The sequence below is a fragment of the Hippoglossus stenolepis genome, chromosome 14 (genome assembly GCF_022539355.2).
Source record: "Hippoglossus stenolepis isolate QCI-W04-F060 chromosome 14, HSTE1.2, whole genome shotgun sequence".
In the NCBI taxonomy this organism is placed as follows: domain Eukaryota; kingdom Metazoa; phylum Chordata; class Actinopteri; order Pleuronectiformes; family Pleuronectidae; genus Hippoglossus; species Hippoglossus stenolepis.
This window is the reverse complement of record NC_061496.1, coordinates 13,515,388-13,529,088: the sequence shown is the minus strand read 5'-3', so window position 1 is coordinate 13,529,088 and position 13,701 is coordinate 13,515,388. Positions and strand designations below refer to the sequence as shown.

Sequence of the window (13,701 nt, the reverse complement as noted above, 5' to 3'; positions counted from 1 at the left end):
TCTATTAAGCATATACTGTTATGTTTCGAGTTTTATTTTGTTGATCTAGCTATGGTTAGCTAGCCAGAAAAGAAGCTAGCTAGCTAACAGCTAGTTAGTATTGTACATATTTGTCTTTCTCACTAGTAATGGTATGTAAACAAGACTAACATGCATCAGATGTTCAAAAGCAGCTGTGTGAAATGTATGGCAGTTGTTCCATAGTGAACACATACTGTATGGGTCATTTTTGACCCATGTGTGTTAAAGTGATGTAGAAATTAAAAATGTACATTTGTTTACAAAGTAAGAAAGGAAAAAGGAAAATAATGATTTGTGATAATCAAAAACAAGATATTTAATGAATACATTTATTTAAAAAAAATATGATACAGAAACAGTCATTTTTGAACCATGTTGTGCATTAGAAGGGTAGTGATACAAAAATGATTTTTATTCAAAAGGTAACAAAGGAACAAATTTAAATAACGATTTGTGATGATCAAAAACAAGTTAATTGGGGAATACCTTAAATACTGAATGATGAAATTCATTCACTGCAAAGATATAGAAAATAAAAACTGAGCAGGGTCACTTTTGACCCATGTTCTGTATCAAAGGGTTAACTGAATTTAGCTAAAGTTAGCTCAAGTTAGCTCAACACGATGTCAGCTTCTCCAAGTTGACAAGGCGCTCGGACCGTCTCCATAGTAACCGGGTTTCCGGAAGTTGCTCATGTAGTTGTATAATTTACCGTTTAATCAGTTGAATTAAAACTCACAGTGCAACAGTGACAGTTTTATTACTACACTAAACAACAAAGATATGATAATAATCATAATGAAAATAATAAACTTTCAGGTTTTCCCAACCTACTGTTTTAAAAGAAATCAGTGAGAATCATTTATTTATTATTATTTGACCTACAGTACATCTTCATTGAACCACACCAACTTTTTTTCTTTTTATCTTATTAACTTATCAAAAAAAAATGATATTCTAAATATGTAGAAAAACTATAAATTATATTATAAGACTGAATAAGAATCTTCTCTAAATAAGACATCAGACATGAGCAAAGAACCATGATTTATCTCCAGGGGAACCCCATCACTTTCACATCTACTGAGACACCAGGTGACGTCCTTCCTGTCAGTGAAGACTATCACACTGTGTCATGTAATGGGATTCGTGTATGTGCAAATGTGGTGTTCTGCTGCAAGAACCACACTACAACTCAATTCGAGTCCTTATAATACCACTCATATACATCACAATGGTCCCACTATTGAATGGCCTCATTCAAAAAGCTGGGCCAATAATCCACTAACTTCCTGGACTCCCTTTCAAGTGCATTTGTGAATTTAACGCAGGGTGTGATAATTCTGAAAAGCTCTGCCACAGTGATCCTACAGGTTTATGCTGAGGGGTGGAAATCAGCCGGGTGTCTGCTTCTGGAGGCGCATTCCCTGCCACGCTTAGGCGGTCACAAGACTTGGACCATCGCTGCACAAAAACACCGACACGCTGTCAGGTCAGCTAGAAGCTTTACAGGCCCACAGATTCTTCTCTTCTCCGCATCCAACATCCAACAAGTTGCTCCCTTTGGAAAACCACTGCCTTGCGCGCTGCCGCCGCCGCCCCCCCCCTCCCCCCCCGGTCTTTGTCGTTTTATTTTCTAATTTTTTTCAGTGTGGATTTCAGCCTGGCTCTTTCTTAAACGATAACCCACCACTTTGTTTGGAAAAGGATCGTTTTTACCTGGAGTTTAGAAGCCGCTTTAAAACTTCAACTAAGTGGTGTTTCGGTGCGTAAAGGAGGGGCGCACGCTGAACTGAGCAAACGCCCGTGGAGGAAATTGCTCCTAAGATGTCAACATTGCTTTGCCACCCACTCGAAATCGATTGTATTACCTTCAAGAAGGTGGCTCCTCGTATAAATAGGGACGCATTATTTCGAGAAAGACGGTGGTGAGGCGCAATCTGTTGGGTGCTCTCTCTCTCTCTCTTCCTCTCGGGAACTATACAGACAACGCCTGGAAGAATTTGCGGAAGACAAACGTGTCCACTCTCCAGGACATACGCATCTTTAACGCCTGAACTAGTAAGTGTGCAGTTGGATTAACTACATTTGTTTTCCCCTTGTATTCTCAGGTGGAAGAAATGCAACTCGCGTGTAAAGTGGATTCCACCAGACCCCTTTAGAGGAAATGTATTTTGTACCTTTTTTTTTCAAATTGCATGACGTAAAGTGTACATCTTTTTTTGATAGAATAAAACAAACATGGATGATTGTTTGACTGTATTGAAACCATGCAACTCCTGTGTAACAAAACTTATTCTGCATATGTTTTCAGACAGTGAAGTCATGCAGGTGGAGAGGAAATGGCACATACTGTTGACTATCTTCTTTCTGCTCATCACCTCGGGCCAGTGCATGGACAGCAAGGAGGTCAAGCAGAAAGAGAGAAGGACCCTGTTGGATCTAATCTTGCAGGTTATCAGAGACAGCCAGCAGCGGGACAAACCCATCTCCCGGCGCTGCAGCAGTGGACCCCTCACCTCAGCCCAAGACATGAAGTTCTCCTCCCGTGAAAAGCCTTTCTATGTTCCAAGGCTGGATAACCGTAGACTCATAGGTAAGCTGATAAGATTTATTTTTAGGTCCTGATGATGAAAGCATAATCCCCATTTTACTGTGGGAGACAGCTGTCATTGGTCTGGTCTGTGCTGTACATCTCTTATTGGAGCCTTATTTAGTTTAGCTGAATGGAACATGGGGTTAATTTGAGAAATGGGGGAAAAGAAAGTCAGGTTTTCTTGTTCATAAATTGGATTTTGGCAAGAGTAAACTCAAAAGACAGGGTGCAGCAGTCAAGTCTTTTTCTGCTTCTCTTAAACACATGTGACGCAGGTGTGCCTCATCTGTGTTGTGACGTTGTATCACATTTATCATACTTGGTGCATCCGTTATTTCACCACGCGTTTGAACAAATCGCTCCCTCGCTCAGACTGTGATTGACTGATGGCCGGAGACGTGGATAGGTCCTGTGAATTCATGTGGGAGGAGCACCGTCACACCGAACCCCAGTGAATGATTCATTCAGTGTGATTCATTGTGGAATCTGAAATATGAATTGCCCCCACACACACACACACACACACACACACACACACACACACACACACACACACACACACACACACACACTTTGACATCCCAAAGAGCATTTCTAATCGCAGGCATCTCTGCAAGGCATATGAGACTGAGCTTGTGCTGTGTCACATCCATGTCACCTACATCATTCACTGTTACTGCTTTTGAACACACAGGGAATGCTAAGACTATATGAGGAGACCATTAAACTGTATTTCATTTATATGTCAAGAAGAGTCTAATATGCTGTTGATTTGAGCTTCTTGCCTAAAACAAACTGACATTCAATATTATTTTCAATAAAAAATGAATCTCCAATTTATTTTCAATCTTCCACTAATCATTTCTCCTAAACTAAGTGAGAATGTGCCAGTTGTTGCTCTGCCTTACTGAATTGAATAAAGCATTACTTCCAGACAGGAATTAAACCATTAAAGTACATCTCCCGTTAATTATCTGAGATCCAAGACAGACGGTTTGCCCGAGTCAAACTCTAATAAAGACAAAGCAAACCCAACGTGTCGTCCAGGATGTTTATGTGCAGTAGGAGTTTATTAAGTGCCAAGTGAAGGATAATGTGTTGTTTACTGCTGTTTTTAGAATTTTCTCGACCATCACCATCAATCAGATCATGTTGCAGGCTTGCTGCACAGGCATCGTGGAGCTCAAAGTCTCGGCTCCAGCTTACGCAATTGGAAAAGTACTTTTCTCAGACCACTGGCTGGATGGAATTTATCTTTTGAGGATATTAAAAGCAGCATATTAGCAACTGGTGCATGTGACACAACCAAAAGATCCATGGTCACGCAAGGATAGATGCTTTGAACACAATGAGGAGAAACATCTGTGAGCCCACAGTACGTTCACCCTATAGTCGTCCCTATTTCCTTCTTTGATGTGCGTCGACTCAATATGCCTACGACAAGGCGTACGTAACAAGAGGGAACCTGAACTTTATACAGTAACTAGCTTCATCTGTTATGCTTTCTCTTTTCATATGTATAGCACAATAAGTAGGTTTCAGGCTTTTAAATTGTAATATTGATGATCTGCATTTATTATTACCCAGGAAATACAGTACAATGTCCTCATGTAGGTGATTTAGTGTAATCTTGACTGCCACTTTCTTTCTTTCTATCTAAATCCGATTTTGGCTTGATGGCAACTTGGCTCTTACATATCAATAATAATTTTATTTTCATAAAAAGCATGGACAGGTTTGTTTTGACTTTAAAGGGATTAAAAATGACTCCCCTTTGTTGGCTCTCACTACATTCTCATCTCTCATCGCAGTTACAGCATTACATGCCCCTGGGGCTGGTGGCTAATATAGTGTTAGCCCAGTAACTACTTGCATGGACTTACTCTGATGAGCATTAAATGTCCATACAATAATCTCTTCAGCCTGTTAGCATGGCCAGTGAGTTATCAGACAGCCGCATGTGCTTCCTGTGTGGACACAGAAGAGGGGGTTTGCCTGAAGCCCTGACACCAGATCTCCACAGAGAATGATGTCAGGGTGTAGGTGCATTATACAAACACTAAATATGCAGCATCACCAATAAACCGAATTCACATGTAACTAGAATGGCACTCATTAGAGTACATACCTACGCCAAGGCCCAACAGACCCCTAAGAAAACCACATTTACATCCACTAGATTCAGATTTTAAATTGGATCTGCACCAAATTTTACACACTCATAGACATCAGCTTTCTTTTCATCCAAATCCATGAGTTATTTTCGGTGAAATCAATTAAATCTTTACCCGTGTGTTAAAAAAAGTGAGAGAAAAACGTGAATTCAGCCTCGGGTCATGCAGCAGCCCTCCGCAGCATTTCATGGAAATCGGTTTAGCAGTTTTTACGTAATCCTGCAAACAAACCAACAAACCCTAATGAAAACATAACCTCTTTAACTGGGGTAATAATGTTCATTTACAGTGCTGTATTCAGACATTTTATTTACAGTCAGTGCAGTGAAATTATTTTGATCAAGAAAATGAACCATGGAAAATAATCCGGCAGCCTTTTGTTGAGCTGAGCCATATATTTGACATTCAAGTGGTTATAATGACAGATGCAGCACAGGTTGACTTTGATATTAACGGTCATGTTACTTGACCTAATCATGGGCACGTGCTCATCTGTTGTGAAATGACTTGTTGTCGACTGACAAGCTAACAGTGTTTCTCTCTTCCAGAAATAGTTCCTAGAGATGTAAACATGAAGGGCAAATTCATTCAGCATTTCACAGGTAAGAACATTGACCATCCAACACAACACAAACATCATCTGTTTAACGTTTCAGCTTTGTACATGTTCTGCTGCTGTCCTTCTGCAAACATTGCAAAACTGTTTTAACTGGCAAACGTCTTTAAGAGCATAGTTAACACTTTTCTCATGCATCTTTTGGCTGTTGCCCATTTGAGAGAATCATTTTCATTCCTGGGAGCCATCATTCAGCATGCCTCATTCACACCGCTGTTTGTCAGACGTCAGACAGAAATGTTGGAAACCTCCAGTTTTATATCTTTTTTTATATTCAAAAGCAAGAAGTCTTTTCATTTCTAATGGGTAAAACATTCATCTTAAAACTAGTAACCAACGCTGCCAAATAAATGTAGTGGAGCATAATGTATAATTATTCTGCTCTGAGATGTAGCTGTGGTGGAAGTATAAAATAGTAACTGTCCACCACTGGAAGCCGACAGAATTAAGCTGAAGGCAGTGAAAGGTTAAGCAGATTATTTGTCTCGGGACCTATGAGTAGACTTCATTATTGGTGTGAAAATCTGGAAGCTTAAACGTTTGTGCAGAAACTCTTAGTGGTGATTATGACTGAATACTCAATTCTTCAGTTGAACCCTGACTCTTTAACCCTGCACTGTTCACCCCCCCCCCCACTCTGTGATTTGATTTGAATCAGTTTTTTTGTCGGGGGCATTTCTTATAAACTCACTGTGGGCTTGTGGTGTTATAATGGTTACGTGTTTATACCAGCAGACTGGATGAGGAGGAAATGATCAATCACTTGTTCATCACAAGTCTTTTTTTTTTCACTTTGGCTGATGAGACCTTTTCTATTAAGCAGGACCAGTCAAGTTCTCGTCGGAGTGCAGAACACACTTTCATAGACTTTATCACAACACAAGGGACTGCTCGCGACCAGCATGTACGTATGACTTTTAACACTCATGTTGCTCTTCTCATAATGTGCTCAATATCTGACCTAGAAGACACTTTATTTCCTGTATAAATATGATGCTTTAAAGGCCATAAAAATCACAATTGTTTAAGTTGTTGTTAGTTGTTAGTTAGTAGACACGGTGCTAAACTTTTTGAATGCTAAAACCTTGATAAATAAGAACTAAGGATGATTTTCCCAAACTTTAACTTTTATTGGTGCATATCTATTATATATTAAAATAAACAGTATTATCAGGGACAATATCATCATAATTGGCTCTTCTAAATGGATATGGATTCAGGACAAGTTGATATAAAGAACAGTTAATCCCAAATGCTTTGTCATATCAGCGTTTTAAGAAAAGCTGTTTGCCTTTTGTCCATTTCTGACCCTTTGGCCACAATTTTAAAAAGTTGATATGTTTATTTGCTTTTCTCAGTATTTTTCCTGTAACCCATTTGAGGGTCACGTACCCCATGTTGGGAACCATTAGCACAGAAACACCCGGAGCTGTAACCTCTGTTTGCACACTAAAGGATCAGTCCTTCTCCGTGGGATGTTTACATGTGGGAATTAGGAGAATGACATCCAGCAGAATTTGGAGAATGATTGCAGACTATGTGGGTTTGTCACAGACGGGTGTGTTTAGTTAGACCTGCCTTTACTGCGGAGGGGGAATCGGAGACAGGGGGCTCTCTGTTGGGATCCCTCTGATGCCTCTGTCAAGTAAGAACAGACTTACAGCATTTTTTTGTAATATTCAGTAGGTAGTTTGGTTTGAGCCAGACAGGGAGACACGATGGAGAAACACAACTGGTTCACAGACAGGATCCATTTGACTGTTAAACTGGGATGACATAGATGGTTGTTAAATGCAACATTTATGGCTCATCTCTCAAGCTAATGTCACTGCTGATGATATTAGAAAAACACGACGGATGGTTTACTTCACATGCCGAGTGTGTTAAAGGGACATTTCAACTTTAAATGCCCTGTCAGGAATTAGCATATTGCAACAACGCTGACGTCAACACTTAGTCTTTGTTTTCATGGGTCCAGCATATACTTTACATAAGTACTCTGAAAACACTATAGTACATTTGCATTATTTTTACACAGCTAAAGTACCAGGCCTGGCAGAATTAAAAACACTGAAATGGGAACAACACGCATATCTGTTGTAAATAATATAAATATAAAATCTTTTGATGGATGCTGAATCAACAAAACATAACAGAATGCTTGAAAAGGAGAAAATCGGCACACTTTAAGAAATTAAGAATGCCATCTTAGATACCCACAATGCATTTTGAATAAATCATGTAATATATCAGCACTACAGAATATACATATCATAGCAGACATCATCATAAATATAGATAGAAAAAAAGAGTCCAAAATACATAATATAAACTCTGGTGTGAAGTTCATGTCACATCAATAGTTGGTGTTCCATAACAGGTTTAGGCTACACAGCCGTTATAAACATTAACTATTAACTATCTGTCTTGATAAATGTTAAAATAGGGAGAGCCAGAGTAACATCATTGATCTACATTCAAGCGGTTGTATAGATAAATATCTAGAGAAAACATGTTATCAAGAGAGAACATAATGAATAATAAACTCTGAAAGTTTGTTTTTCTACGAGCTTTTAAGAATCAAGTTCTGAAAAAGAGGCATACAGTATATCCGTGCTTTGATTTAAAAGGTGTTATGATATTAACATGTTAATGACCTTTTCTCCCCCACTGTCTTTTTGTCTTCCAGATTACAAAAGATGTGCAAGATTGCTAACTCGATTAGCAATGAGTCCGCTCTGCATGCAATCGTAAATATTGCATGTAAGTAACAGTGTTTTTATTTTCTTGGGTGGAGTTTCTGGCTGCAGCACATGCACATTCACTTTTATTTTCCCTGACAGCATCCTTTCACATGTCAAAGTAAAAAGGGTAATTGAGATCTTCATTTTGTATGTACGCATTTGATACATTTTATTCTCAGCGGGACATGGAGGAATTTCTTTTGTTGCTCTTCATTGGCAGATTTATTTTAATGTTCGTCTGATGTGCAATGGAAGGAAACTGATACTCATATAATCAGAAATGTTGCTGAAGTACATCTGCCTGGCATGTGTACGCTGTCAGAATATAGTATTTCTAAGTGTTGGACACACTGAAAAACTAAACCTTCACAAAGAGCCTCTTAAGTATTTAATTTAACCTTTGTTTGTGGTTAGTGCTGTTTGGCTGAAGTTGTAAGCAAATCAGTTTCATAACATGTAGGAGAGAGAGAGTGACAGAACCAAGAGACGGACCCATTAATTTCTCGGGAGTGATAATGTTGAGCAAATGTGGGGAATGAACATGTGGTGTGGTCAATAATTGGAGATCCATTGTCTCCTTTGTCCTGTTGTAAGAACCTCGGAAGAAAAGAACATTTAAGTTACTAGTATGTCTCTCGCCACTGTATATGTATTTGTTTATTGTTTATACAACATGTTCAGCTCAATACTATTTTATCTGTACCCTCACTCCAACCTTTATTTATTCAAAGAGCCCATGGACAAATCATTTGCATAGTGTCCAGCGATGTTGAACTCTTCTCCTTCCATATTAGCTTATGCAACCATGGTAACTATTAATGCTGCAACTAACAATTACATTGATGAAGAGTGAATCTATTGATTCATGTTACAATTAATCAATTTTAGATTTAACAGAGAAATATTTTGTATCAAGGCCCATGATGAAGTTTTCAAAACCCTTTCTTCAAAATCTAAAACAAAATCAACAAGATGTCCGGGATTAAAAGATTTATGATGGTTAGAACAGTTTCTTTATAAACAACAGTGTATTAGGGCCAGATTGAGGAAAATAAATTAGGTGATTTTGAGAACAAGTTCATAAGTTATTTAATTAGGAAAAAGTCATTGTTTATCAAGAAAAAGATGTATTCCGGAAATATCGGATTTTCCCCTAAGTACTGTAAATACATAACACGATGTTTCTAAACTGGAAATGAGTTTTCCATTTCCCCTGAAGTGCATAAGGAATATCCTCCAATAAAAGGTCACCCACAATGCCATTACATCATTTTGTCAACTGGCATGAGAAGTACTTTTTTTTTTTATCATTCCTGCCTCATGACTGACAGCTTTTTACAAACATTACATAAAAGGACGCATTTGATAAGAAGTAATGCACCATCTGTGGCCGTAGTAAGTAAAGTCCTTATCCATACGCTACCCTTAAACACCCCGAACCCAAACAAAGACATTCTGAAGACAAAGGAGAAACTCAGACTGTCAGTGGAGTAATTTTGGACGCAGTCATAGTCCTCCCTTTGTTAAGGTGATCATCAGTGACAGCAGGTCTGATGCGTTCACTGCCGTCTAGCCCTTAATCCAAAATGGGTAAGAGCACGTACTCCCGGCGAGCGCAATTAGGTCTGGTTGGTAAGTGACTGCTGCAAAAGAGCTCGTTGACACAAGTGGCCATTTTAGTTCGTTTGAGGTCTTTTTGTGGTATAGTACTTCTGGTGATTAGAAAATTGAGGAGGCTGACACATCCCCAGGTATTCAGTTTATCAAGTGAATCAGATAATAAGATCCTGTCCGCACCGTTCTGAGAAATCTAACAAATGTATATCACAATTGAAGGGCTTTTGACGAGATATTAAGTGATTCATTAGCCTCAGACATGACATGTCGTGGAATGCTGGTAATGGCAGGCACGTAATGGCCGTCTTTAGAAGCTGGCAACATGACTTTATGAATGATGAAAGGTTAAGATGTTAAATGATGTGACCAATACTGGAGGGGAAGAAATTGTCTCACAAAAAATAACTTTAAATCACACAAAAACTGCACTTGTTTAACTCAAATTGAGTTTTTATTATATCATTTCAGGTTGGAAAATAATGGAAGAAGGATCAACGTTTTGCCAAGGAAGTGCCTTCAAATCCACAGCAGTCACATGAACATTGTTGTGTGTGTATAGTGTTTTTATTTTTGTTTTTTTCCTCGTTGTCATTACTAAAAATGCTGATGGACCTCGCTGGTTGTTTTTGAATGGGTTTGCTTTTTTTTTATTTTAATGTATCTGTATGTACCGTATACATTAGTATTTGTAAGGAAACATTAATTTAATATTAAATACACCTATTTATTGAAAGGGTATGTATATAATAATTTCACAACCATTCAAAATCTGTTTATTTTGTTTATAAAAGTTCTTTTCTTTTCCTCTGAGGCCGTTATTATGTTCTCAAACTGATCATGCTCCATCATTGTCTTCATTACATTTTATTTGGCACTTGAGTAATCGCTGACAATGAGAACATATGGAATGACATCAGTGGTGATAATGCACTGCAGTATTGAACAATAAAGAATATTGAAGCACAGCATATTTTGGTATTATTGGAGACAGCGGGAAAAGAGGATAAAATGTCAAGAGGATTTAGAGTTGGATTGGCCCCGTGCAGACAGACGGTGTGATGGCTGCGGCTGCAAATCCCAGAGAGTTATTGAAATAAACGGTTTCCACACACCCCCTTTATCCCAGTCTCCACAGCGATGAGGGGAAAAAACACACAAAGTCCTCTGCTCAGTGTCACTGACATTTGTGAAAAACACCAAACAAAACTGGGTTTCATCACAAACTTACCACAGAGTGGATACTTTTTTCATCTGTTTCTAGTTGTCTGTTTTTATATTTTTAGCACCCTACTGACGCGCTCCCCAAGTGTTACCATGAACTGATTTCCTCTCCTCAAACTGGAGTTCATTGCAGCATTTCTGGCAGGTTTATTATTTGTCTCTGGCAATCACACACTCAGACGTATCCATCAAATATCTTGGACTCTTGGACTGGAAGGGATCTTGAGCAATTGCAGCTCAGCAGAATCAAATATACTTTGGATAAGACCGGTAAACACTTAGTGGGCTCCTTAAGTAAGCACATGTGCAAAGCATTTCTAATGTTTGTGGTCTTCTGTGGAGAATGTCTAAATAGTGTAGTTGTGATGTATATGGATAATCCTCATTTTATTAACTGCTTGAAAGCAATATTTCTGTGTTGGCAGGAGTTTCTTGTTCAGATGAGGAAGCAGAACTTTTAAACAAATTTTTTCCAGATCATCCAAATAAAATAAACAGAGTGTGCCTGGTATCACAGATCTCGAGCCTCCGACCACATGTTATAATACCCAACCTGACTTGAGTTTGAGCTTGCCCAGAGGATAGTTTCCTGCTTGTTTACCTCTGCTAAGTCGGTTATGTTTAGGTTCTGCTTTTATTTGTTTGTCTGTTAGTTAGCAGGATTACACAAAAACTACTGGGCAGATCACCACGGAAGTTGGTGGAAGGATGGGTCAGGGAAGAAACCATCAAATTATAGTGCAGGTCAAGATCAGTGTGTGGATGCAGTTTTGTTTTAGTTTTTTCACTTTCTCGAGGTGTTATTCAGCCTACCCTCATTGATATAGATGGGGTAGCCCAACAGTTTTCACAAACTCACATTGTAATAAACTGAAAGTAAAATAAATTCTAGATGAATAAATTCAACTTTTAGGAAAACAATACATTTTAACTTCATTAGGAGGCTTTTACATTGCAGCTTTTTAAATGTAATTACCTGTTAATGACAAATTAGTTTTTAAAAGCTGCTGATTTGTCTATTGCTGTCTGTTATAGCCTCCATCAAGGAGGTTGTTTTGTTTGCAACATTACACAAACACAACTGATCGGATTACAGCTAAACTTGGTGGAAGAATGTCATATGAGTCAAGGAAGAGCCCATTTAAATTTTGAGGCAAAAAAATTTCACATTGCAAGATAGAGCGTTTTTCAACATTTCCCTTTATTTCACATGCAGAGAATAATTCATGGATCTCGATGAAAATGACAATCTGACATATTTGGGGAACGGATGTTTATGAGTGTCTGCAATTTGGCGCAGATCCATATAATAATTTAAGTGTGGTTTCATAAGGGGACTGTTGGGCCTTGGTGGAGATATGCCATTCTAGTTTACTAAGAAAATACATGAGTTTGGATTCTAAAACCCCTTCTTTTAGGCTTTGTAAACGTAAGATATGAAAAGTATTGAACCGAACAGGGGTATCGTGTCCTCACTGTGACTTTCAGAAAGGCGTCAGATCTGCCAGTTAATGAAACCACTTCATCAATGTCTGTTTCTGCAAAGAGTTTAATTTACATATACCCTCACAGTGACAGTGCTGCAAAGTCCTGACAAAATAAACAGGATCCAACTGTCTTGTCATGTTGTATTATCTTGTCCTGAAATATGTGACAGGGGAATAGTTACAGTGATTGTCTGCTGTCTTTATTTGCATAGTGAAATAAATACACACATACATAGGGGTTCTAAGTTCTGAAGAAAACATACGCTAAGCCAAAGATTACAGCAGCTCAGTTCTCACGCCAGCGCGTCTCTACAGACTCAGAGGGAACAATTTGTTTCATTGGAATCCTTCATTAATGAGTCAAGTCGTGTTTGTTGTTAGATCATTCGAAAAAAAATTAGCCAGAGAAGACGTCAATACAAAAGATGGAGAGCTGAAATAAGATTGAAAGAATGTGTTTTCTTGACGTACGGATCTTATCACTGTGGTGTCCATGTAGTGTTCTGGACTTGATATGAGACGGTGTCGCTGTCAAGGGTCATAAACTGTGTAATTTCTTCTCTGCCATAAATCACAACCTCCAGCCCATCTTAGAAATTTAAGCTCCATCAAATGTCTGACACGGTCAAACCTGCAGAAACCAAACTAAGATTTTCTAAATGTAAGTTTTGACGACAGAGTTGAAGAGGAAAATATCCTGATGACTATGACAATTAACGGAGGGGATTGATATTTTCTGACCGCGCTGTAAAATGATTAGGTGGCTAAAAATATGGTCTGCTTCTCATGGGGATGCACCGGGGATCCCTTTCCCTCCGGCTGGGCAGGGCAGGGACACCAGATCCTAATCTGAGGTGGATATCACTTATCTGGAGACAAACAGCACAGATTAGGAGAGGAGACAGAAGATGCACTGGGGACAGCATGTGGGAGGGCTCTAACACAATTATACACAAGCACTAAATCCCACCTCTGGTACCTCTGAGAGATGCTGCTGCAATAAATAGTAAATACAGACCAAAGCCGGGCTGCGCCTCACTAAAGCTCAGCAGCAGAGAGGAGAAACACCTTAATGCTTTAACTACAAGACAGACACTGTTCTGTGAGACAGACGGAGTGAGAGACAGAGATACAGATGTTTGATTCTGTAAGAGGGAGTTCTGATTTGGACTGAAAGTTGCAGGCTTTAGTAATAGTACTAATAATGAACTTTATTTAGGGGCAG

The 13,701-nt window shown here is 38.8% G+C and overlaps 1 protein-coding gene across 2 annotated transcripts; it reads left to right on the top strand.

The window, feature by feature from the left end:
• The first annotated feature begins 1,183 nt into the window (after nucleotides 1-1,183).
• On the top strand, nucleotides 1,184-10,733 carry alkal1 (ALK and LTK ligand 1). Of its 2 annotated transcripts, none has more exons than XM_035176818.2 (6): nucleotides 1,184-2,082; nucleotides 2,336-2,617; nucleotides 5,340-5,393; nucleotides 6,228-6,311; nucleotides 8,097-8,170; nucleotides 10,237-10,733. In XM_035176818.2, the coding sequence occupies exons 2-5, from the start codon at nucleotides 2,347-2,349 to the stop codon at nucleotides 8,159-8,161; spliced, it is 474 nt and encodes a 157-aa protein (XP_035032709.1). In that variant the 5' UTR covers nucleotides 1,184-2,082; nucleotides 2,336-2,346; the 3' UTR covers nucleotides 8,162-8,170; nucleotides 10,237-10,733. The 2 variants fall into 2 exon arrangements, with proteins under 2 accessions (XP_035032709.1, XP_047199057.1); XM_047343101.1 differs by having other exon boundaries at nucleotides 1,190-2,082; nucleotides 6,231-6,311.
• The last annotated feature ends 2,968 nt before the right edge of the window (nucleotides 10,734-13,701 follow it).